Source organism: Haliaeetus albicilla, chromosome 2 (genome assembly GCF_947461875.1).
Source record: "Haliaeetus albicilla chromosome 2, bHalAlb1.1, whole genome shotgun sequence".
NCBI lineage: Eukaryota > Metazoa > Chordata > Aves > Accipitriformes > Accipitridae > Haliaeetus > Haliaeetus albicilla.
In genome coordinates, this window is record NC_091484.1 from 65,696,394 (window position 1) to 65,720,716 (window position 24,323).

Here is a 24,323-nt window from a genome sequence, read left to right on the forward strand (position 1 = left end):
GAACAGAGCCCACCTAAGAACAACTTCAGTTCTTCCAACAGGTTGTACAAATGAAAAAAGCCGATGGTCCTGCAATGCTGTATGTCACTGAAGAGCTGGCAGAACTCCTTCTTGCTGTATAAACTCAAACAGGCTTCAGCAGTGATGCTAATCTGAAAAATGTAGTGACTATCCTGCTGAGCATGCTAAAGGTGAACGGAAGGTAGTTCCCTGAACACCAACAGGGTGTGGAGTACACCAACAGGGTGTGGGGATGAAGCAGAAGACTTTGGTTCAAAGCATCTTCTTAACTCCTTCCTTTCTGGGCTACTGCTAGGAAGGTATCTGAAAAGTCAGACTGGTGAAAGCTCCCCAAAAGAGACAGCGTTATTTTCTTATCTTTGGATCCAAGGCACTTGCTGAAGGAACCTTTAGCATGAGGTAGCTGCCCCATTCATTAGGGGCCCTGCTTTAACCTAATTCAAATATTCCCTTTTCTGTCTTTGTCAGAAAGAGTATTCACGCTACAAACTTATGAGGTACTTTATCTACTGAGCCAACTGGAAAATAAAAACCAAGCCTATGTATGAATCTTAACCATCCTTCCTGGGAAACAACTATGAAGTTACAGCACTCTCTTAAGACCTGTTGGTATCAATGGACAAGAGGATAACACTAACAAATTCTCATCCTAGTGACAGTGTGGGAATCTTATCAGACAGCTGAGATTGCAACTTTTGTACCAGGACTGTGTTTAGGTAGGAATGTTTCCCTTGCATAACATATTAGCCAAGGAACACTACAAGGGTGTAGAGCCCCAAGACTTGCTGCTATTGATTTCCATTAAGCAAAACATATCCAAAGCACAAAGCTGTGCATATGGGAATAAGCCTGCAAACCTAACGCAGTCAGATTTAAATCTGTGTTAAAAGACAAGGAGAAAACTATCTTTTGACAAACTTATGCCATTGTCCAGGGTCTTTTTCAGAAACTTTTCCTTATTTTATTCATGATGCTACTTCACATAAAAAACAACTATGATTAATTTATGCTTGCAGGATTATCCATTACTATAATTAAGCTTTAATATGGGTCAGTCCTCTAGTGTATGAGTCTCACCACCTCTGTTAGGAAATACCTGTGAAGTTGGTACAACATTTCTTTTAAGACCTGCCGATATCAAGGAGTAAGAGGGTAGTATTAATGAATTCCCATAAGCAGCCTTTTTTCCCAATTTCTTCCTTTGTTGTAGGATGAATAATATACCTCTAGGACAAAGTGATATTGCTAAAATTAATGAAAAGCTATCAGAATATCATGCATTTATTAGCCGTAATGGCCTAATTCTAGATTCACTGCAGATTTCTGTGGAGATTTACACTGTGAAGAATTAGAAAGCACTGCTTCATATTATCTACAACTACTACAGGACATCAAAAAAAAACCACTATTAAATATTTTTAGTACAGAGTATCTCTTAATTGTGATGGGTTTATAATACTGTAGCAGTCATCATCCATAGCCACATACCGACCTCCAGCATTACTAATATTAGACACTGTGAGACCATCATCGTTTCAACGCTCTCTGTGGTTTCCACCAAAGTTTAGATTAAAGAGACTCATTCTCACAAATTGAGACCCTACTTAAATTACCAGTTCCCATGATTTACAAGCATCATCTTTCTGAAGAGTAAAAATAAGCAGGCAATTCAGCATTATGCATGCTTTTAAGCCATGACGTCTCAAGAAAAAATATGTTCTCCAAAACTTCTTGAAGCATCTGCAGCATTTGATAAAAATCATAGGTATTCTGATATATCATAAAAATTAAGGTCAGGGAAAGTCTGAAAAGCTTTTGCAGATAGCTACCCTTATAACATATTCTAATCATGCTTTTTGCACAAAAATAAATATTAGCAATTAAGACTGACAAAGGCACAAATAGCTTTAAAAATCCATTGAAATGCATCTGACTTTGTATCAAATACCAGGTACAATCCTGATCATTTTGCTTCAATAAAAAACACATTAGACCTAAAACAGGTGCATGAAATGTAACACGAATGATCAGAGTTAATGAAAGGATTTCCGAATGAAAGTAAATTATAAAGAAAACTGAAAAGGACAGAGGTCCTCAAAATCTTTAAAGATACAAAAAAAGGTCTGGATCATATTTATTTACAGTTCCCCTAAATACAAGAATCTGCAGCACTCAACAAATCAATTTTCAAAACAAAAGGTAGTATTTTACACACAAAACATATCTCCTTTAATTTACTTGGCTAAAGAAAAGTTCAATTTCATTTGATGACCCAGATCTCGCACTGAAAAAGTCAAAGAATGATTCCTCAATGTCACTTCCAATTTTACAGTCATTCAGTTTGCTTCTTCCATTCTCTTTTCAAGGCTGAGAGTCCTGGTCCATTTAGACACTACCGGTAGAGAAGCCTTTAATCTACACCTGCAATCAATGTTGGCATTTGCCTGTGCTTTTCCTAGTTCTACAAAAGTTTTTTCGTTGCTTCGTTTGTGGCTGGAGGAAGTAGAGGGCTCACCACCAACACATACAGCAGCAAGATCCCACCACCCATTCCCTTCTCTACACCTTGCTTTGCCACAGGGACCACTCGGGCAGCTCCACGGCCACCAGCAGCCTTGCTGCACTGAAAGGGAAGGTCTCAGCCCACTCATGCTCCCACTCTTTCTTCAAACCTCAGCCACTCCCAGCAGCAAAGCCCCCTCCCTTTCCTCCTCAGCTTGTCAGATTGTTTGGTGAATTGATGATGCTCAAGAAATAGCAGTGAAATATTCAGTTATTTTTGCAAGGAGAAGTCTTCTGCCATTTTAGTGAATAAATCTGCTATGAGACGGGGTCCAAAGAGTGCCGGAGCCTGCACAAGGTAAGCAGCAGGATGGGGATGACAACATGGGGGAGAGGCAGACACAAGGGCAAGCTGCTGGAAGCCTTCTTAGATCTTATTATGTCTCACAGAGCTGTACCTTGCAGTGGAAGCCGATGTTTCCAGAGGTCTTTTACAAAATCATTTTCCCAAATGTAATAGCTAGCTGAGAACTCATTATTTTGTGCATTCAGTTAAAGGAGTCTCTCTCTGAAAGCACATCACATTTGCAAAAATGATATTTTATCCACCATGTTATTGTCTACTCCCTCTGTATCACAGGACACTTCTGCAACCCTTCATAACCAGCATTTACCATCAACATTTGGTTTCAGACACAACAATAGAATTTGTCACTTCAGTATTCAAATCTCCCTTCCCTTTTTTCAGAACGATTGCAAATATATTGAACAAGACATGCTCTGTTTTCCATCTTCCAATCAGTTACATATCCATAAGACCCTTCCTCTTCTCCCATGGCAAGTTTGTGACTGTACTAACTCAGTCACTGTTGCTCAGGTCTGTCTTTCTGCTGAGAAAACAGGCAGGTTTATGAAGCATGAATTTCTTCACAGCACTGTCGCGGTCTTTCCCAGTATATCATATTCATGCATGGGCCTCCTATTTTCAAAACTCAAGATCTACCTGCAGCTCTTCAGATCTCCAAGGAAACCAATTTAAAATTTACAAACGTCACTCCTCTCCTACCTGGGAATTCTTAGTGCATTGATACAACTACTTCAGTAACACAGGAAAGGAATTGGGATATTGCAGTTTATCCCAAAAATAAACAAGAAATCACGAACGGAAATGCTGTCTTCACAGAGCTAGAAAAAGTAAATGATGATGAGATTAATAATTTGTAGAACAGTGCTGAAAGAGACAAAAAACTAAGAGCTACAGATCGGAGACAACATTTAGTTACATCTAGTATCTCTTAGTGATTAGAAAATGCACATTTCAATATTAATACATTATGCCCAGTATTTCCTCACTTCCACGGGGTTTAGTCTCACCCATAAACACTGTGAAGTTAAGACTTAGCTTATTAGAAATATTACAAGCATTTTAATTCCATTATTTGACAGAAGATAATATTTATATTTGGAGTATGTTATTTCCAAATAAGTCTTCATTAAATAGCAACTGGAAATAAAGACTACGTAAAAACTTTGATTTTCTACATTAAATCCATCAACAAGATGGATCTAAAAATCATGTGGCCATCCCATTAATAATGAGTCAATAGTGTTAATGCAAAAAAATGTGGTTAAAACAGAGACATTCTGATTTTACCAATTTGTCAGAACTTCAGTTAATATCAAATTGTTAATCTCTAAAAATGTAATTAAAATAAAAAACACTGCAGAATACCAGATGACATCAAGAGCTCATTGTTAAACTGATGTTTCTGAATTTTTTAACAGAAAATAATCATGGAATTGCTATACGAAGGGTTTCTTTCTCAGTATCAATACTTTCCCAAGCTCAGTGGCTCAAGCAGTTATTTTAAGCTGTTACAAAAAAAGAATGCCTTATGCTCAAAATGTGTTTTGCCAAGTCACTTATTAGTAACAACAAATTGTTTCAAGGTCATCCTGTTTTCCTGGGATACAGGGAAGGCAGTCACAGAACAAGAAGATAGAAGCCGTACACTGTGGCAGAGATAATCGTGGCAGCAGTTGAAACTTAATTTGATGGAAAAGTTTTGAGGAAAAAGGGCATACCAATCATGGTATTGTAAATATTAAGAATCATATTTTTGAGTAATTTTTTGGCATTTTTAGGTTTTGCTGTCAGATTTGCTGCACTGAACCTAGATATTCGTTCATTCACTCCAGGGTTTTAATCTGTTAATGGCAGAAACAAACTTTAGAAGCACAACAAAAAGTTGTTGTCTGTTCATGGTTTTAGGGTTAAATTCCTAGCTGCAGAGTCAAAGAAAATAAAAATGTAAATTCAGCTTTAAATTTGCTTAAATGAGGCAGAGACACTCCCAAATTTAGAACAAACAACACTACTTTGAGTATTCTGATTATGTGCTAATGGAAATCTAAAGATAACAGAAGTTTATCTCTGTGCAACTTTCATCAAGCTCAAAAGCTCTCGAACATTTTGGAGAGAATGAACAGATACAGGGTTACCAGAATCTCATTCTTTATTCCAGCACCATGTTGTCACTGGCCTACCGCGATTTTGCTATAGAACTGGGGTCTTGCATAACTGTCCCTAAAAGTAAGTGACAGAACAAAAATCAATAGTAGCAAGATATTGTAATCACAGCTCTACAGTCCCTAGCTAGCCTTTAACCTTAACATCATAATGCATTTGCTCAAAATAGACTTATTTTTGCATTGGTTTCAAGTTAACATTTGTTACAAACAAAATACAGTCATCCTTTCCAAACCCACATTTTGTGTATCACATGCCTCTCTAACTCAACAGTGCTTTCCAAGAGGAAGTAAACAAAACAACAGTATTATTTAGAATTGACCATCTGTTTAACACAAAAACCAAAAGTTCGTTTCCTTTCCACTACACTGGGAAAAGTTCCTAATAAGCCTTCATATCATGTGAATAAGCTGCTCAAAGACTTTATCCCATCACGGCAGAAGCAAGTGGGCACTAAATTCATAATAATATTAATAGAGTCTCTGTAGGTCTCTAAAAGCAGATGCAAATGAAGTGCAATAGATCTCACTGAATTTCAGCAGCAATTTGATTACTTAATGTAGTTAACTCTAGACCACGAATGTTTACAAACTCAATTTCAGCACAGATCTCTGAAATTAATCTCCATCCCATTCTCACCAACAGTATTCCACTCCAAATAGCAACTTCTTGTGTGTCTTTCTAAGAGGTTCAAAGTATGTCTAACCAGCAGTAAGCACCAACATCACCTTGATCTCACAGTGACCTGGGCCAGATACTAACACCACACACACAAACACCGTGGTGAGCACGAAACTTCACTCCAGACAATACCAAACCATATTCCTCCGGTTTTTATCTCTGCACTCAGTGGGCGTAAGTATGAATTATGCAGGGTGAAGAGCTGACTGAATATTTGAAAACAGTAAGTTGAGCAAAGGAAGCTCATTCCTTAGTTTAGAGAAATAAACCCAGGCTGTTACTCTAAGCATACACCAAAATACAGTAGTTACTTTTGAGAACTAGAGTGTTGAATTTATTAGGACCATGATGAAGGAAATGGTAAGATGCTGATGCTTTTACATTCACAGGTTGCAAATCCCAAGATACCAAAAACCTAATACATTTGGACAAATGAATTTATGAATAATTGACATTAGGTTCATACCCCACATTGTTTCAAACTAGCTCTATTTGCCTAGCTGCTCATCAAAAACAGTGGCTGTTAATGGCAGATCCTTGTTATTCTCTTGGGAAGGAAAGCCTCTGATTTTTCAGAAATGTAGTTACACCAAACACAGACATTTTGATCTCCAAAGCTTTTCACTGAGCAACAGCCTGAACATTACTATGTAGGAAAAAATTACATATAATTGCACATGAAATAATTTCTTTGAATCGTGCAAAATACAAGGGACTATTTCAGTGAGAATTCAACTGGGAGCTAGTTATATTCATACATGTACTTTTAAAATGGGAGATTACACAACAATTTCCTGAATATTTTTTCCATGGATAAACAAGGGCCTATGAGATCCCTGAGTAAGTACTTTCATATTACACCCAAAGTATGAGGATCACTGAAGTGTGTTTGTGCCTCAGTCAGCCAGGAGAAGCCATGGTTAAGGATGGTTGGGGCTTTTTTCCCTGTTGAGAATGTCTGCCTACTAAGAACTGAACTGAGGTCATCAAGTATGTTATCATCAAGCTGGAAACTTGTCAAGTTGACATATGTTTTTTGAGAGCCTTCAAACAAAGGGCCACTTTTACAAGTAACAGACATCCAAACAGAACAGTTTGTTAATCTATGTTTAAAACATTGTTCTAATCACTAAATGCACAAGAAACCTATATTTTTTAAAAAATGAAAATAGGTTATGCAGTTGACTAAAAGCAAGTTAAAAGGGAGTTATTTCTCCTTTATTTCTGGAAAAGAGATATTGGCTATTCATCTGCTCAAGCTTTTCAAAGAGTTTCCTCAAACAATACCAAACATGCTCAGATTTAGGACTGGAATGGATGCCACTAGTTGAAAACAGATTCTTGTTGCTTGTAGCCAAATATTTTTCAAAAACAACAAAAACAAGACAACCCATTTGTATGTATGTATACAGAGACAGATAAATATAAAAAAACATTGATATATTTCCATTGAAAACTATCTTTCTGTAATAAAACCTGGGAAAATTTGCACTTCAAGGCAACAATCACAAAACAGTTTTCCACAAAAAAAATTATCCAAATGAGCATTTATTAATTTTTTGTTTAATACCGTTACTACCATTAACTGCATTAACCAAGTTTTCATCAGCAACTTGATGTGTAGTGATATTGTGTAATACGAATGTCAAACTTGCATGCCAGCTAAGTAAGAATGCATTATGCACTTTCTCAATGAACTATGTTAAAAGGCTTAAGAAAAGCTGCTTCAGAAAGGAACAAACAGCTTAGCAATATCAATTTTTCCATGTAGTTTGTTTCATGTTTTTCTCCTTTTTTTAAGGGAGAACAACATTGACCACCACTAACTATTCCAGGGAGCAACTGGTTAACCCTTACTCATCCATTTTGTTTTAGTAAGTGACAGGAGAATAACAAAATATAGGGACAGAAGAAGCTAAATAAAGTCACCCAACACCATCAAAGATACTGCTCTTATTCCATTCAGAACATGTGCTGCCTCTAAGGGTCTTTGTATTTGTTATAGGATAGACCATTTCCTCCATGGAGACAGTGGAGCAGGAGTAAATATATTCTTCACATTAGGTTTTAGTTTACTAATATAGTTGACTATACAGAGCAATAAATTCATCAAGAGGACAACTTGGTCCTTAGCTGATTCGCATTCTGTGTTCTGCTTGTATGACACTGTACAAACAATTATGGCATAAAAGCAACATAAAAAAGACAAAAATTACATTTATAACTGTAGGAATGATCCTTACATCTAAAGAACCATGATAAGAGCAAACTGATTTTCAAAAGTAGAGACGATAGGTAGTAAATAGCACAATAAACTTGTCTTCAAGAATGTAAAGGACTTGTGAAAACGAACACAGAGATATTAAGTGTTCAGTTTTGCAATATCCTAGATATTTTTGTCCCAATTTAAAAAAAAAATATATGGGCTAATGTTTAATTTTGAGCATAACTAATCCTACAGACCTCAGTAATAATTTAATTAAATGCTTAGACATCATCTGTTTAAATGCTTTTTAACAAGATATGCTTAAGTGTATATATATACAAAATACCACTAACTGGAAATATATTCAGAACCTTGCATTAATGAGACCTATATCAGGTTCTGCTAACACAAATCTAGTTGATATACTTGCTATGGAGGAAGCATCAAATGCAAAGCTAACAATCCAAAACTAAAGAGAACCAGGAAGGTCAGCTGTAAAACATAAGACGGGAAACTGAAAAACAGTGACTAATGACTGAAATGCTTGAAAAGAATCAAACATGAAGGTCAAGTGAAAACGATTAATTCAAGGGTATAAACCAGCACAGGACAGTGCATGTTTATATTGCACCATCCTAATCAATGCTACAAGGTCCTTTAAAAAGAGAAATTTAACTGGTAAGTGCTATCAGTAGAGACGTGCCAGATTCACAGAATCAAGAGGATATGAGCTTGGCAAGTGCAGAAATAAATATTACTAATTGCTAGGTATCTTGTCCATCTATACATAAAAACAATATTATAATAATGACTTTGCCTGTTTCAGTTGCAGTCAGAGTTTTTCAACTATTAGTCACGCACATAAAAACACCCACAGAGTTTCACTGTGAGGAATTACCCCACTTGAAGGCAGCAAGGCAAGGTAACAGCCAAAGAATGAGGTCTTCAAGTCACCAGAATGCAAACTTCTCCATCTGAAGGGAAGAGCACGTGAGGAGCTAAGAAGTGCATGACTCAAGTAAGTTTAAAAAAAAAGAAAAAAAAAATTCTATATACACACACACATATATATGTGTGTGTGTATATATATATATATATATACGCACAGCAACAACTTGCACCAGCCTCCTTGAGGCCTGTAAGCAAAAGCTAAACGAATCATGCAGCTGAGCACTTCAGTATGAAATAACTAACTAGAGGTTTTAATTAGCTTTTCATGAAATCTTAGCTGGGCACTATTTTTATGGAAGAAATTCCTGAAAAATCAGCACTGTTACTCTATACAGCTTGAGTAATCCCAACATTTCAGACAACGAGGAGTCTCCATGTCCCAAGACTCCTCACATAATTTTTCTTTATAAAGTCCTGGTTGAAATAACCGTGTCAATTAAATTTTGTCACAAGAAATAACTGCAGGCAAAGTATTTATTTCTGAAAAATTAGCCTAAGAGTCATCATTTGGCCATTTTTCAAGGAGCCTTCAGAGTGCCTGTTGCTTCCAACAGAGGCAATTAAGGATCCTGTCTGTGAAGGAGCAGGGTCCTGAAACACATTTCCAGACTGAAGCCTGTATCAGGCTCAGACGCTCTCAAGAGCTTCAGCAAACACATGCAGCTTTGCAGAGAAAACCGGGGTATTTACCTACAATTTTAAAGTTTGCCACAGTGTTTCTTACCTACCCTTTCTGAACATGTAATTCAAAGATGCAAGTATCTATAACCTCAAAAAACCAGCCAATAACCAAAAACCTCTTAGCTGACTGCGATCTAAGCCTCTACTTTAAAAAAAAAAAAAAAAAAAAAAAAAATAGTAAAAGCACTGAAGACCCAGCAGTATGTAATTATTTTCTCAAGTTCTGTGTAAATAGCAGTTCCTCCCAAAAAGATTTTTGAAAAACAATCCATCAACCCTCCACAGTTTAAAAACAGCATGGTTTTTTGCACATATTCAACTCATAACATGAAGCTAAAATCTTAACTTACAGATTCAAGTTTTTTGCATTATTGTTCCACTGTATGAGGTTTTTTTATTCTTGGAGCCTCCTTTTCTTACTTGAACTTTTAAAGAACGAAAAAGGATGGAAAACCCATGATTTCAATAAAAGATTTCCTGTACTTTTTGAAAAACACAACAGTAACAGACTTCTCACATCTGTCAAGCAAACTATATAAAAAACCCCTAAAACTTCTGTATTGACTCCCACTTTTGGACACATATAGGAAACACCAAACACTGATATGCTGACGTGTATGCTGAGCTGCTTTAGTAGCTATTTGTACTTACACGGTCTTTGTCATCAGCTACATCACAAAGAATGTCATCGAGATCTAAGATCCCACCATCCCCATGCTCCAGTCGATGTACTTGTATCCAGTAGTTTGGATCCTGCATAAAAGAAGAAGAAAATACTATCAGATATCACACACCAACAGAAAAAAGGATATTCCACAATATAGTTAACATCACAGTCCTACAAATGCTCGACATTAAAACATCCATTTAGGTAATATTCTTGTAAATAAATGTAAATTGAGATGTAAAGTCAAGTTCTTTTTTTAAATCGCCCTAGATGGGATACATACTCTTCCCACTATTATCAGCCCTGCATGAGTCACAGTCCCATTACTGACACGTACAGGAACAGCATTCCCAGTGTTACAGAATATATGCACTATATAAAAGGAAAATACATCATCCTCAAAATAAAGTATCTCGGATAGTGGTCAACAGGCAGAAAATATAACAGGACAGCTGTAAAGCGTGGAGGTTTTTTTACAAGACAGCTATAAAGGGTACAAACAAATATTTAAATGATATCGAAAGGTTTTCTACCTGTGCTTTGGTAGAGTTGATAGATAGGTATCTAAATCTTATACGACAAACACTTTCCACATTTTAATTAAAAAAAGATACATATACACACACATACATACAGACACATATATAAGTGTATATACATGCATATATGTATGTGTGCGTGGTTTTGTGTGTATACGTGTCTACCAGTAACTGGGAAGACTGGCTTTATAGTCTTCATTACAACTTTTCAGACAAAAGAAAACCGTACAGAATAAGGTTTTGTCCACAAAGTGTCTTCTACATATTGCTACATAACCTGTGTACTGTTTAGTACTCAACATGCTATTCTTAAAAGGTTTCTTTTCTAGCAGGGGAAGGTTGCACTGTAAACACACAAACTTAACATGATAAATAATCTTTTCTTGCTTCTCCAATACTCCCCCATAACAGTGCCAACACCTTGGGCTGTTGTTAAGTGTCTAGCAGTAAGAGAGCTTCCTTGCTTTTCACTGAGCAGGCACGACTACAGAAAATGACTAATGTGAAGACCTTCAAACTTGCAACATCTTGTGAAGTGCCTGACTTCCTAAAAATAGCAATTAGCATCGCAGTCTTTTCAGACATCAGTGTCTAGAAGTAAGGAAAAAAAAAAAAACACTCAAAACCAAACCCAAACCGAAAAAACCCCACCCAAACTCAAAAAAACAAAAAAAAAACCAAAAAAACCCAACAACAACAATGCCACCACAACAACAAGCTCCCCCCCCAAAGAAAAACCTCCACCTTTAAAGAACTTGAAAATAATTTGATTTCTTAAAGGATGGAACAGGACAATAAATGGGACCACCAGAACTCCTCTAAATCCATATGTGTTTTTAAATCTTGACAGGCCCATGCTGCACAAAATCTTTGACAGCATGCTGCATGAAAGAACATCAAGGGATATTCATTTTGGTTTTTATATCCTAGAATTCCGTTTCCTTGCACATGATATATATGCATATGTCAAAGATTTTGGAGAAATTAGATAACCATGAAACTTACTTCATTGTTTGTATAAGTACATCCACCTTAAATACTGCTGTAAATCATCATCATCAGATGATCAGATTTCAGGCTTACATTTTACAGTCATTAGGCTAGGCATTTCAGAAATTAAATTACAGATTTTTTTTCTCTAATTTCTCTAAGTATTAAATATCATTACCTTACATTTCTTCTAAGCAAGTATTTATTATACAATTAACTGATTTTCCTAATATATGGCTTTTCCCCAAACAGCACTTACTGTTGTAAGCACATTATAGGAGATAATTCGGCATTCATTTTTTTTAGAGTAAAAATTCAGGAAAAATTAAAAATAGTACTATGTTATTCACAGTCATGCATACAGAGGTGCACACATTGCTACATAATACAGAAATTTACTCTGTAAAAAAGGTATGCAATGAAAATACTAGGATAAACTTTTTGTTAAGTTTGAATACTCCACTAACGCTTACAGACAGGGCTGGAAAAAGCCTTCTGTGTACACCAGAAATCCTTCAAAGTTCCTTAACAAGTTCCAAAGGGAAGTCCACTGAAGAGATGCCTTTGTAAACTCTGCTCTCAAACTAACAGAAAAGAGGACCCTTCTTCATCCTCCAGCCCATCACAAAAATTACCTTGGCCTCTCATATCTATACCAGAGATGGACACACAGTTGGGACGTCCCAGGCTTTGAAGACACAACCAAACTGATGAGCTATGAAGCATCCTGCATTTCTAAAGGACTTGATTCAAGTTTCCTCTGCTAGTTTCTCCACCTCAAAGCCAAATCAGAATTGAATCATAAGTCAGGCTTCACTGCAAAACGAGAAATGGGAAACCTAGTTTGGGCCGTAAGAGTCAGATTCCTCATATGTCACACATTTCACCATTTTTATTTGCATCCCTTAATCTTCTTACTGAACAATTAAAACTGAAACATTACATTTCTTAGTGAAACATTAAAAACAGATAACTGCAATACTGGCTCAGGGACTTGACTGCATCCATCAAAATAAACAGCACCAAAACTGAAACTACAACTTCAGTATTCCTGTATCCTTATTTTTTTCTTCCTACCACAAGTATTTCCCACCTCCAAGGCAAACGTAAGAAAACATTCACGATTACAGAATCAATAGTAGAAACGCCCACTTCTAAAGCACTATTGTGTTATTTCAGCATGTACAATCTACATTAAAAATAGCTTTGATATATAAGCTGCATCCCTTTTGCTAATTAGTTCCTTTAAAACTTTCTCAATATTGCCTAAGAAGTTGTAGATAGACTTCATTTTTTCCTGCATCACCTATTTGTTATGCCATAGCCTGAACTGCTCTGGTCGCTTTTCCTGTCAGACAAGGTCCTGACACAAAACAATATATTAGCAAGACCAGACAAGAAATACATAAAACTAGTTTGGCAAGAATTTACTCTGGCAGGATTTGGTAAGTAAATATGAAATAACAATGAAACTTTTCATTAAAGCCCTCTCCAAACTTCACAGAGCAGTCCTTCTCTTGAGGCCCTTTTACTCTATTAAAGGTTTCACATAAATCAAGGATTTGGTGGGGAAGGCTTGGGAGGGAAGAGAGGTCTAGGGGGGAGGGCAATACTCACGTTTTGTACAGATTAGTTACACCATTAAAAAAAAAAAAAAAACAAAAACCAACACCACACCATTGAAGCTAGTGATTTTACAAGTTAAGAAAATCCACAGCTATTTATGGTTCCAAATTTTGACAACTAATTCTATGTATTAACCAACCAAATAACATGGAAACACCCAAACTGCATAAATGTTCACATTTAAATTCGTGCTCTGTGTTCTGTCTACAATGAACACACGTTGTATAAGAGTCAGCTCGCACGCACTGTTTGCTAAATACAAAAGAAACTGGACCAAACTTAGCACTGATTTGAATTCAAGTACTACTACATCGACATTACAAGGGTAACTGTATCCACAGCTTGGTCAAGTTGTATTTCTCAATCGCAGCCAGTGATCAGATATTCATAATTCCCTATGCAACAGCAGTAACACAGTCTTAAAGCATTTTCTGGAGCAGTCAAAAATACCCTTTTGGCTTAGACCAGTTACTGAGTCATAAAGTGGAAATCAGCAATTACCAGAGTTTACTGGAGTTTACACAACTTCATCTGTGGGGCAAACTGGTCCAATCACTCCTTCAGGACACCCAAAACACCTCTGGGGTCACCCTCTCTGGGTGGCAGTGCAGGGCTCTCAAGCAAGATCTCACAAATGAGGGACTGGCTCCAACACCACAGAGAGATGACCTGCTCAGGGCACATGCAACAGGGTGCTTACACGAGTGAAAAAGAAAATGTCCTCTAGTTATAAAATAAGAAAAGTGCAAAATGTATCGAGTCTACAAAAGTCAGTTTCTGTAAAGATGAAAAAAAAATACTAAACAGAATTTTTTAAATTACTCGGAAGCTTTTCAATAAATCTCCTTCAGAGTTGTTCTGGTTTAAGAAAACATCCCAGAATCAGATGATTTGCTGTTGTTTCAAAATTTGAATTTGTATATTACAATTACATTTTCACATTTTGTCAACAAAACAAAGCCACATTTATATTCTCTCACTGTTATGATTGTGTAAAAAGGTACTGCACTCTCCAAATCTGCAATATATTTAGAGATATAAAAACATGCTTTGATAGAAAACTCATTAGCTACACTGCTCCACCAGTGTGTAAATTAGCAACGTGCAATTATTTTGTAAAAGGTGTATAGATGCCTTTGTCACTAGTTCATGCAGAAGAACTAGCAAGTTCACTTCATTGAATACAAGGATAGAAGTAATGCTAAACCTGATTTATAATATCTTCATTTAAATATTGCATCACTCAACTCAAGTCTAAGCAAGTCAGATGTCCTGTTTCCTGTGTACACCCATTTAACTATTCTACTTGACTATGATTATAAAAGTACTTATAATTTAAACTCATGAGCACTACAGTTTCTGCTCCGAAGTCCTCTATAATGGAAGATAAATATTTGCTAAGCGAACACCAGCACTGAAAGTGGAAGCAAGAGCACATTACAAAGGCAGTAAGAATGCAACCATTCATACTCTGTTTATTCCATGCAACATGACTTCTAAAAAGCACAAAGGAAAAACTGAGAAAACCATTAGTTTAAGTAATATCATTCAGTACTCTGTAACTAACAATTTTATGTTCCCACATAATGGAAACAAGGACCATATGTGGAAAACAATATCTAGAAATACGAATGGAAACTGCAATGTGTTCTTATTAATGGCACAGGAAGATTTCTTATTCTTTTAGATCTAAATAAGCATCTTGGTTTTTGCAAACGTACCCTTTCCAAAAATGTATAGAAATGTTTAACATAAAAAGTTACAATAAGATCATTCTATGAAATATTTTGTCCATATCATACTAGAAAAAAGCATCACAAACTTCTTAGAAGTAGCCATCTATTTAACAGAAAGCAGAAAATCAGGCTCCTAAAAAGTCCACCTTACAATGCTTAGTGTTTACAAATTATGCCCACTGCTGTGATTTCATCTCACCTGTCCACCAGGAGGATGTCCCAAAGAATCAAAAAGACTACTTTATCTGCACGGCTACAATTACGTAGTTGGGGGTGGGGTTGTGGGGGGTAATTTCTTGTGTTTGGTTTAAAGCCCACCCACACAGAGAGCACTACTGGGGGAGCACAGCAAGCCCTCCCCAAAAGGTGTCTGTACTTCTTACCTTTGACCGTAACAACTCGGGTTTCCTAGCTGCAGCTTTCAGCTGGGTGCAGACCAACTGTAGTTGCCACCACAATTTGTTACACCTCTCGAAATCAAGTAAACTAAATTTTTTTTCCCCACACACACCTAGATTTTCTAATCTGTTCAGGCCAAAATAGGAAGAGTATTTCTTACCACAGAGCAGTATCTGGGGAAACAGATTGGCTTTGCCAAGCTGAGCTCACCGAGGCTTTCTGTGCCTGTCAGAGATCATCTTTCTAAAACTGAAATGATTTAAATTTAGATCTCATTTACAGCTTTTTGCTTTAAGATCTTTTTCAGTACATAGCCCCTTAAATGATTTTTAAAAAACACTGTCAACTGGACAGTCATGCATAGGTATTACAGTGTAACTCTCAAAGGAAAATGGACTTGCCACCAGAATGAGTGAAAGCGCAAAAGCAGATCCAAGTCCGTCAATGTAACTTCTCATTTATAAATGAGGAGATAAAGGGAAAGTAAGTATATATTTTTAGTTTCTGCTTAAGACCATCTGGAATCTAAGATTACATGACCATGGGCTATATTCACTGTTTTGAGTCTTTTCAGAACAGATAAAGCCTTTGTGGCAAGAGCACACACAGACCAAAACCAACTAAATCATCAGGCTGGGGTGTGTGTACCGGACTTGTCTGCTCAGCAGCATATGGCACTTGGGCGCGTTAACACAATCTGAAAGGAAAATAATGGTTAATAAAAAACTAATATATCTGAAAATTTGCCAGTGAATTCATTCATTTCCCAGTCTAGCTCTGTGCTGCAGGAAGGAACCGTCAAAACAAGCAGTCATGTGCCAAAGGAAAGCCAAGAACGCTTGCAATGTCAGCTGGATTCCAGTTACGTTCCACCACCGGCCAAGCTGGCAAGAACAAGTCCCTGGGTTTGAATTGCATCTTCTTCCCATCACCTGGCTCCTCGAATTTCAGGCACAAAGACCTGCTGCGTAACATACAACAGCAGCGACAGGGGAAAAACAGCTTCAATGATGATTGTGCTCTCTAAGGTATGTTGATACTGCACCATGGCAGTGATGATACAACATAAGTACATTCACCGTCTCTGCAAGGGCACAAGGCGGCAAAATACTTAAAATTAAAGAAAGTAGCCCAGGAGGCCTCAGAAAGCAACTGATACCTGTAACAACTCTTAAGTTACCAGGCAATGAGTTGAAGGTACAGTTACCTTTTCCATTTTTGACCACACTCCATCTGCAATCACTCCCCTCATACCAAATTTAGGACATGTTTACACCACCTTGCCCTGTGTCCCATGAAGTCAAGAAAAACAGGGCTACAGAAGACTACAGAAAATAGCTGAACGCTGTACAGTAGAAAATAAGCCTCATCTCTTTCATCTTGTTGTTCCTTAACCTGTAAAACTGCTTTTTGTTCTGGGGATGTACCACACTAAAGTTAATTTCTTCGTATTTTGTATTACCAAGAAATAGGGATACATACCCAGGAAGGTTACAAATCATGTGTTAGAAGATGGTTTGGTCAGGGATTTAATTTTTTCAAACATACAAGTGTATATACAATGTCTTCAACCAAGGGGTATATACTGATCCCAGATACAAACCAGTTATGAAAAAACCAGGCAAGTCTGATCACCAAAGCATCTTGTTCCACTTTTACTCCCACCAGTGCTTTTCCAGCCTTGCTAAAAGGGCTTTATCTTACCAGAAATCCATCAAGACAAAATCTGAACATCTGGCCAATATCACTCTTGCTGAGACACTGAAATGTTGGAACGGGTGTTTACAAAGTAAAAAAAAAAAAAAATACTGTTATGTTTTGCACGCATCCTGCATGTCCACTTCCAATAATAGCAGTGATTTACTTAAAAATTGATCATGTTACACTATCAGTTTCAGTCCTCAGCATGGAAGTCTGATACAGTCAAAAAAATGAGCCAATTAGTCGTCCACTTCAGCAATTAAATGTCTCCTAAAACCCACTAAATTGAAATAATATGGTCAGTAAACCACTGGAACACTACTACATATCGAGTTGTGCTGCATTACTACTGGAGTACAAAAAAAGCTAAAAGGAATTACTGGATCTTGCTTTAGACAGCAAAAGGTTGGTATTAAAAATGGTAAATTGACTTTGGCTGTTAGCCACTACACAGTTTGCCTAAACTTTCAAAAATATGTACGAATCTTTTGCTCTTCTGAAAAGAAATGGCGATCTCCTAAATCTGTAAGGAAAGTAGTCTGAGATGTATTCTAGAGCTACCCTTCCTGTTTTCCTACCCTACAATTTTCTAGACAAAATACTGTGTCTTAAGATATACAAGTTCTTCCTCTGTGCATCATGAAAGTCTGGAATATTTTAACTCATCTACTTTACCTAGAAGCAATCTGTACCAATCCACGAGAAATCATATCACTAATTAATTTAAAACCACCTTCCTATTCGCTGCATATTTCCAATACCTATTAAATAGCACATCATCTCCATGATAACCTAACACCATGGAATAATTCCAGTCGGAAGGGACCGCGGGACATCCCAGAGCTGGACACAGACTGATGCATGCTGAGCAGAGGGGCACGACCCCTTCCTCCGTCTCCCGGCCATGCCCTGCTGACCCAGCGCGGGACGCTGCCTGCTGCCAGGCTGCAGGGCTGGCTCCTGCCCGCTCGCTGCCTCCACTCCCTGCGCAGCTCCAGCCCCAGCCCATGTCGCTGCACGGGGCTCCTCCTTCCCCGGTGCAGGACTGGGCATAGAATCATGGAATTGTTTAGGTTGGAAAAGACCTTCAAGATCATCGAGTCCAACCATTAACCTAACACTGCCAAGTCCACCGCTAAACCATGTCCCTAAGCACCACGTCTACATCTTTTAAATACCTCCAGGGATTTAAACTCAACCACTTCCCTGGGCAGCCTGTTCCAATGCTTGACAACCCTTTTGATGAAGAAATTTCTCCTAAAGTCCAATCTAAACCTCTCCTGCCACAACTTGAGGCCATTTCTTCTCGTCCTATCTCCAGCCACCTGACAGAAGAGACCAGCACCCACCTCACTACAACCCCCCTTCAGGTAGTTGTAGAGAGCGATAAGGTCTCCCCTCAGCCTCCTCTTCTCCAGACTAAACAGCCCCGGCTCCCTCAGCCGCTCCTCATAAGACTTGTGCTCCAGGCCCCTCACCAGCTTGGTTGCCCTTCTCTGGACACACTCCAGCACCTCAATGTCTTTCCTGCAGTGAGGGGCCCAAAACTGAACACAGGACTCGAGGTGCAGCCTCACCAGTGCCGAGTACAGGGGGACAACCACCTCCCTGCTCCTGCTGGCCACACCATTTCTGATACAGGCCAGGATGCCGTTGGCCTTCTTGGCCACCTGGGCACACTGCTGGCTCATATCCAGCCAGCTGTCAACCAGCACACCCAGGTCCTGGCTGCATTTCACATGGCTCCTGGCGGCCTATTCCAAAAATACTGCACTGAAAACATTGCTCATTGTCAAAACTAATGACTTTCATGACATTTCTTCACAGCATGCAGCCTTCTTAAACCACTAGGAGGTGCCACCACCAAAGGGCAGGTCCAGGCTCCTGAGCACCCTGCCAACGCCTCAACTCTGCTATTAGCATCAAAGTCAGGCACCCACAAAAAAGGGGAAGTTATTTTGTGCTGCCACTAGAATGCATGTGGCAACCAACTTTGAGAATTAATAAATCAGGAATAAAGCTTTACATCTGGCTATGAAAGATTAACGCATTTTCACCATCACTACTGATGGTTTATGCTATGCACAATTACGTTCTGTTTGCTGGGCGGGGGGAAATTAAATATTTGAGAAAAATATATTGAGTAGAGTGACATTGTATCTCTAAACTCGCTCATGTCCATGCTGTGAGCACTGAATAACACTGTCCTGCTCAAACTGCAAAATAAAACTTTTCCGTGGGATTTATTCCTCTGTAGGAAAATCCTAGACATCTATCCAAGCACTGCCACAAACTCCAAGTGTGCTAAATCCACAAGTAAGGTAAGAAAAATGTGCCCTTTTCAGATTATTTTGCTGTAACACAGAGCTTACTCCATAATCTACATTTAAATATAGCAAATAATGCAACAAAATAGTTTATCAACTACAATTTGTAATTATTAGTATTAACTCCAGATGACAGATATGAATTACAGTAATCAAGTCCATAGCTCATGAATGCATAGTGAAATATAGTGAGTATAATGGTGCACAGTCTTCTATGCAGGGACATTAGAATTCGGGCAACAATGCTGAAGAAATGCAGAACATCTTTAGATTGCAGCTTGACAGCTGAACCACGAGTGAATTTGATGAAAGAGAGAAGTGCCTTCTGTTTCTTCCAAGAGCTTATCTCTTACCTCCATCCATCATTACAGCATTGCTTGGATTTAAGCACTCATTGCTTTTTTCAGACACTATGATAGCTCTTCAAATTCAGTACTACATTTAGACTGGAATAATGGATTTTACTGGAATAACCATCCACATATGTATGTCTGTACGTACAGACATAGACGTTGTAAACTGACATATGTATGATTGATCTATGTTGATTAAACAAAAAAAATGTGAGCCTGGCAAAATGTTTCAAGGGAAGATTTAGGAGGGTAGAAATACAGTTGTCTACCCTAGTAACATCCAGCATGAGATGAAGAGCCTAATTTATTTCAGAAATGTACTAGAAATAAGATTTCCATTTGGGGGCCATTAATATCAAGCACCATGAAAGATGGAAACAACCAATTTTGATATACACTCCCAAGTGGGCACAGTCAGTTAATCTTGTAGTATGTGAACTCTAAACAATGATTAATAAGAGAGAGTTGCAAAAACATTATTATATACAGTGCCTCACACTTCCGACATGCTGTAAACTATGAAGTTAAGAAAAAATATGAAATGCCACTCTCTGTTCTGATGACTGCATTATTCCTCTGGGAGCTTCAAAGTCAAGGCTTGGTGGGTAGGACTTTGCAATTTAAACAGCTTTGCTGAACCACATGGAAGGAATGCACAAGTTTATGTGAATCACAAGAAAGTTTATCTTGATTTAGGTCAGCTACGATATATCTTACATTTCTGATCAGATTTAGAGTTTTAGCATCCCAGGCACCTTACTCTCCCCTGCCACCCGCTCAGCCATGCACAGGGGCACCCACAAGCTCTTCTTGCCTCTTCTGCAGTTGCTGTAAGAGGGGTGCATGTGGGAAGAGATCCCCCACGCTCCCTGCATTGCAGCACAGCAGCACGCATGAGCAGCAGGTTGCTTGGGTACCACCTGCTGCCTACACAGTAATTCCCTGTCTGGTTTAGAGGAGAAGCAATGTGTCACCTACATCTGTTGGATCAAGCTGGTATATAGCACAAATAAAAAGTGACAAACTAACATATGCTGAAAAACACCTACAGCTCAACACCGGGTCCTAGGACCCAGAATAGATACCTGGAGCATTTCAACTGATTTGTGTTGTAGGAAAAACCTGCTAATACTGAGTGGGGGACTGAAAGGTTCAGGAGTTTCCACTGTGCCCTATAAAACCCCTCCCAAGACTATAACTATATTTCCTTCCTTTGTTCTCCACATCTATGTACACATTATAGCTCATACAAAAAGCTTTCTACATTGCCTAAGTAGGCTGACATGAGGCCAGAGGACCCCCGCACACCACCACTCCACCATCTCACCCGTAAGGATCAGACACCCGAGGAACAGTATCTTTGCTTAAAATACACCTGTACGCACACACACAGGTGCCTCTGGGTCAAACCCACCAAGGAAAATTGGTTTCCAGTTAGCATCTGCAAAAGCAATGTGGAAATAATCATAGCAGCATGTTAATTTATTTGTTAAATACTTTTCAAGATATTTTAATCAAAACAGGCCTTATTTTCATCTCTGGGGAACAATTTTTAGCAACAATATTTAGCTATTACTTTTCCAAACTGCCCGATCTTTTTGAAGCAGTGTAATTTCAATACCTTCTGTGGTACTGATTTAAGTGTGTAGTCACTCATTTCTAAACATGTCTAGCATTTTTCTGAAACTTTGAAATCAATTACTGTATAAACTCAACTACTATAATCATGATTATTTTATAAGGTTAAATAAAACAGATCTGTCAATCTCTTTGAATTCAGGGTTCTGACTGCTGCTAACCCAGAGCGGGAACTGCAATGCAGCACTCCACGTTAGGGTGAAGGAGGGAAAATACCTTAAAACAAAACTCCTAAAAATAGTAATCTCAAAGATTATTTGTTTTGTTTTCAAATGTATTCATAACTTGTAAAGATAAAGACTTTTTGTAAAAAATTGACCCTAAGGTAACCTTAGGTTTACCATGGCTACACTCCTACTGTCTGACCGTGCTGCAGGGTATTACCATGTTTAAGATGAAATGCAATTAGCACCACAGCAGGCCAAAGACCTCACCGGGAAAATAAAGACAGAACTAACACTGAGTGCTACCAAGTCCACATTTTACCTTTCCTGCTATTTCAATTTACATCCATGTTTTGTTCAGGGGTCATCAGTTACGGTTCCTCCTCACAAATCCACAATAATCCTCTTTTTCAAAACAGTAACTAAGCTCAGTTCTGGTCTAACCTTGAGGCTAGCCCAAGTTTAACCAGAAGAAAACAGAACCCCACTCCCACATTCTTGAGTAGTGAAGAAAGCCCATAACAGGAAAACCCTAACTCCTCTCTTTGCCCTGAACCCTCACCTTACCAGTGACTCTCATTTTCAAACTCCTCCTTCAAACTCACTTCCAGTTCCAGAATTTGGTATAAATACCGAAAATCACACACCCCACATGGCTGCCAGGTACACTGCAACCTTCCCTCTTCCTCTGGCTTCTCGAAACCCATTCTTCTCCTCCGTCACCCACATTTACTTACAGCTCACCATCACTTCCATACCTGGCCAGCAGTAGAAATAGAGAGCATTTCCAAGATGTCAAAGCAAACACAGATGACAACTATTAGAAAAAAAAAATTATTTCAGAGCATGCCCGTTCCATTTACTACACCAGTATTCCTTCCAACTTGATGTTGCAATACCCTCACAGACCTAGCTGCATTAGCACCCATCAACATAAGCAAAGCTTGCCAAGTTAAGCCCTGAAAATTAATCCACTAACACAGGAAGACAGAGGTCAGTATTAAAAACCTCCTTTTACTTCCTTAGTTATCTTCGCCCTTGTCATCTCCAGCGATAGGGAGCAGCTAACAGCAGTACACTGAACTCTAACCCATTACACATCTTTCAAACTTGCTTAAATCTCTAACAGCATGTCTGCACTCGTCAAAATTAAAGCAGAAGACTTTATTAAGAGAGAAGCAGAACCAGCTAGTCTTCTTGACCAGAAAAGAAAGCAACAAAAAATAACGATTAAAACCAGTGAAGCAATGCCAAGCCCTATTTCGAACAAAAGGTAAACCTTCAAGTCTTCTCAACTGAGCTGTGAGTGTATCATATAGGAAATTGTAAAAACTGCTTAATTTTTCCAGCTCAGGGCACTGCAATTTGTATCTCTAGAAGTTTTGATTAATATAAGAATGATGTGACACTTTGGTGATCTCAGTCATAACCTATAATGTGGTCAAAATTAGAAATTCCCACCTTTGTTACAAAGTCAACCTTGGCAGAAGATGCAGAGAAATGACTGCAATTGCATGCAGAGTAACAATGTTAGAAACAATGTTAGAAATATACTCAAATGCACCATAATATTCCACCTACAATTACACCCTCAAGCCCTGTAAAACCCAAGCAATTATCTTTCTTCTCTTCTGCTAGACAAATTAGAGAGTATCCTCTACTTGGTCAAATCCAAGTTTGAAACCTCCAGTTTCTAGTTCTTTGTGTGCTTTGAGAAACTGACTTTATTGAAAATTTTTTCAATGTAACAGCGTAATTATATTACATATATACACACATATATATACAGAATGAGAATTCCTCATAACTAATGGCAAAAATAACTTTCACTTAGGATTGATTAAAAGCAAAAACAATTAGAAAAATAAAACCCCTTATTATTCATTTATGTGCAGTTCCTATGTTCACAGACAAGTTGTATTTTTTTTAAAGTACTGCAACTTTTATTTTCTGTAACTAACTCCATTAAAACAAATACAGTATATTTGAGACTAAGAATAAGCAGCAAACCCTGTCTAATGAGCTGTGGAAAAAAAACAGGTCCTTAGAAACTATACAAATTTTTTTTTTCAGAAAACCTGTTTATATTATTCACTTGGGATTTCTCCAGTTGGTGCCCCACCAAAATGCCTAGAAGAAGGTGCTAGCACCTCTTGCTAACTTTTAATGATCAGTGCATAACCAATGCTGTTGTTACATACATTAAGATAGTGTCTTAGGCTCCACTAAAGAGGAAAAACTCCTTGCTGTTGTGTAACATACTAGACCAAAAAAAAAAAAAAAAAAAAAGCTTAATGAATAGAAATAGATTGCAATATGGCATCTTTTTTACTGTTTTAGCATACGTTTTAGATGGTGTACGCTAACAGCTCCCCAGCCAGTACTGCATCAAGCTAACCAAAGTTTTAACCCATTTCATCTAGCCACAAGCCTCCATCCATGTATTTTTGCAAAACACTTCAAATTAATTAGACTTTGCAAGTTTTCCCCTAGCAACCAATAGGCCTTTGTTATGTCTCTTCACTTCTACATCAATAGCAACAGCACTGTTAAAAATACAATGAAAGTTTCAATAACCGGGATAAAAATATATTTTAAAAAAAATATGTCA

At 37.9% G+C, this 24,323-nt stretch overlaps 1 protein-coding gene across 16 annotated transcripts in view; it reads right to left on the reverse strand.

Moving 5' to 3' along the window:
- Positions 1-24,323, reverse strand: part of PARD3 (par-3 family cell polarity regulator) — a 462,771-nt gene that overhangs the window by 399,160 nt on the left and 39,288 nt on the right. For all 16 annotated transcript variants that reach the window (XR_011323725.1, XM_069778120.1, XM_069778113.1 and 13 more), the window contains exon 2: positions 10,224-10,325. Coding sequence is in view for 15 of the 16 variants with exons in the window: in XM_069778120.1 (XP_069634221.1) it covers positions 10,224-10,325 (102 nt within the window). In the remaining variant the exon portion in view is untranslated. The remainder of the gene's footprint in view (positions 1-10,223; positions 10,326-24,323) is intronic.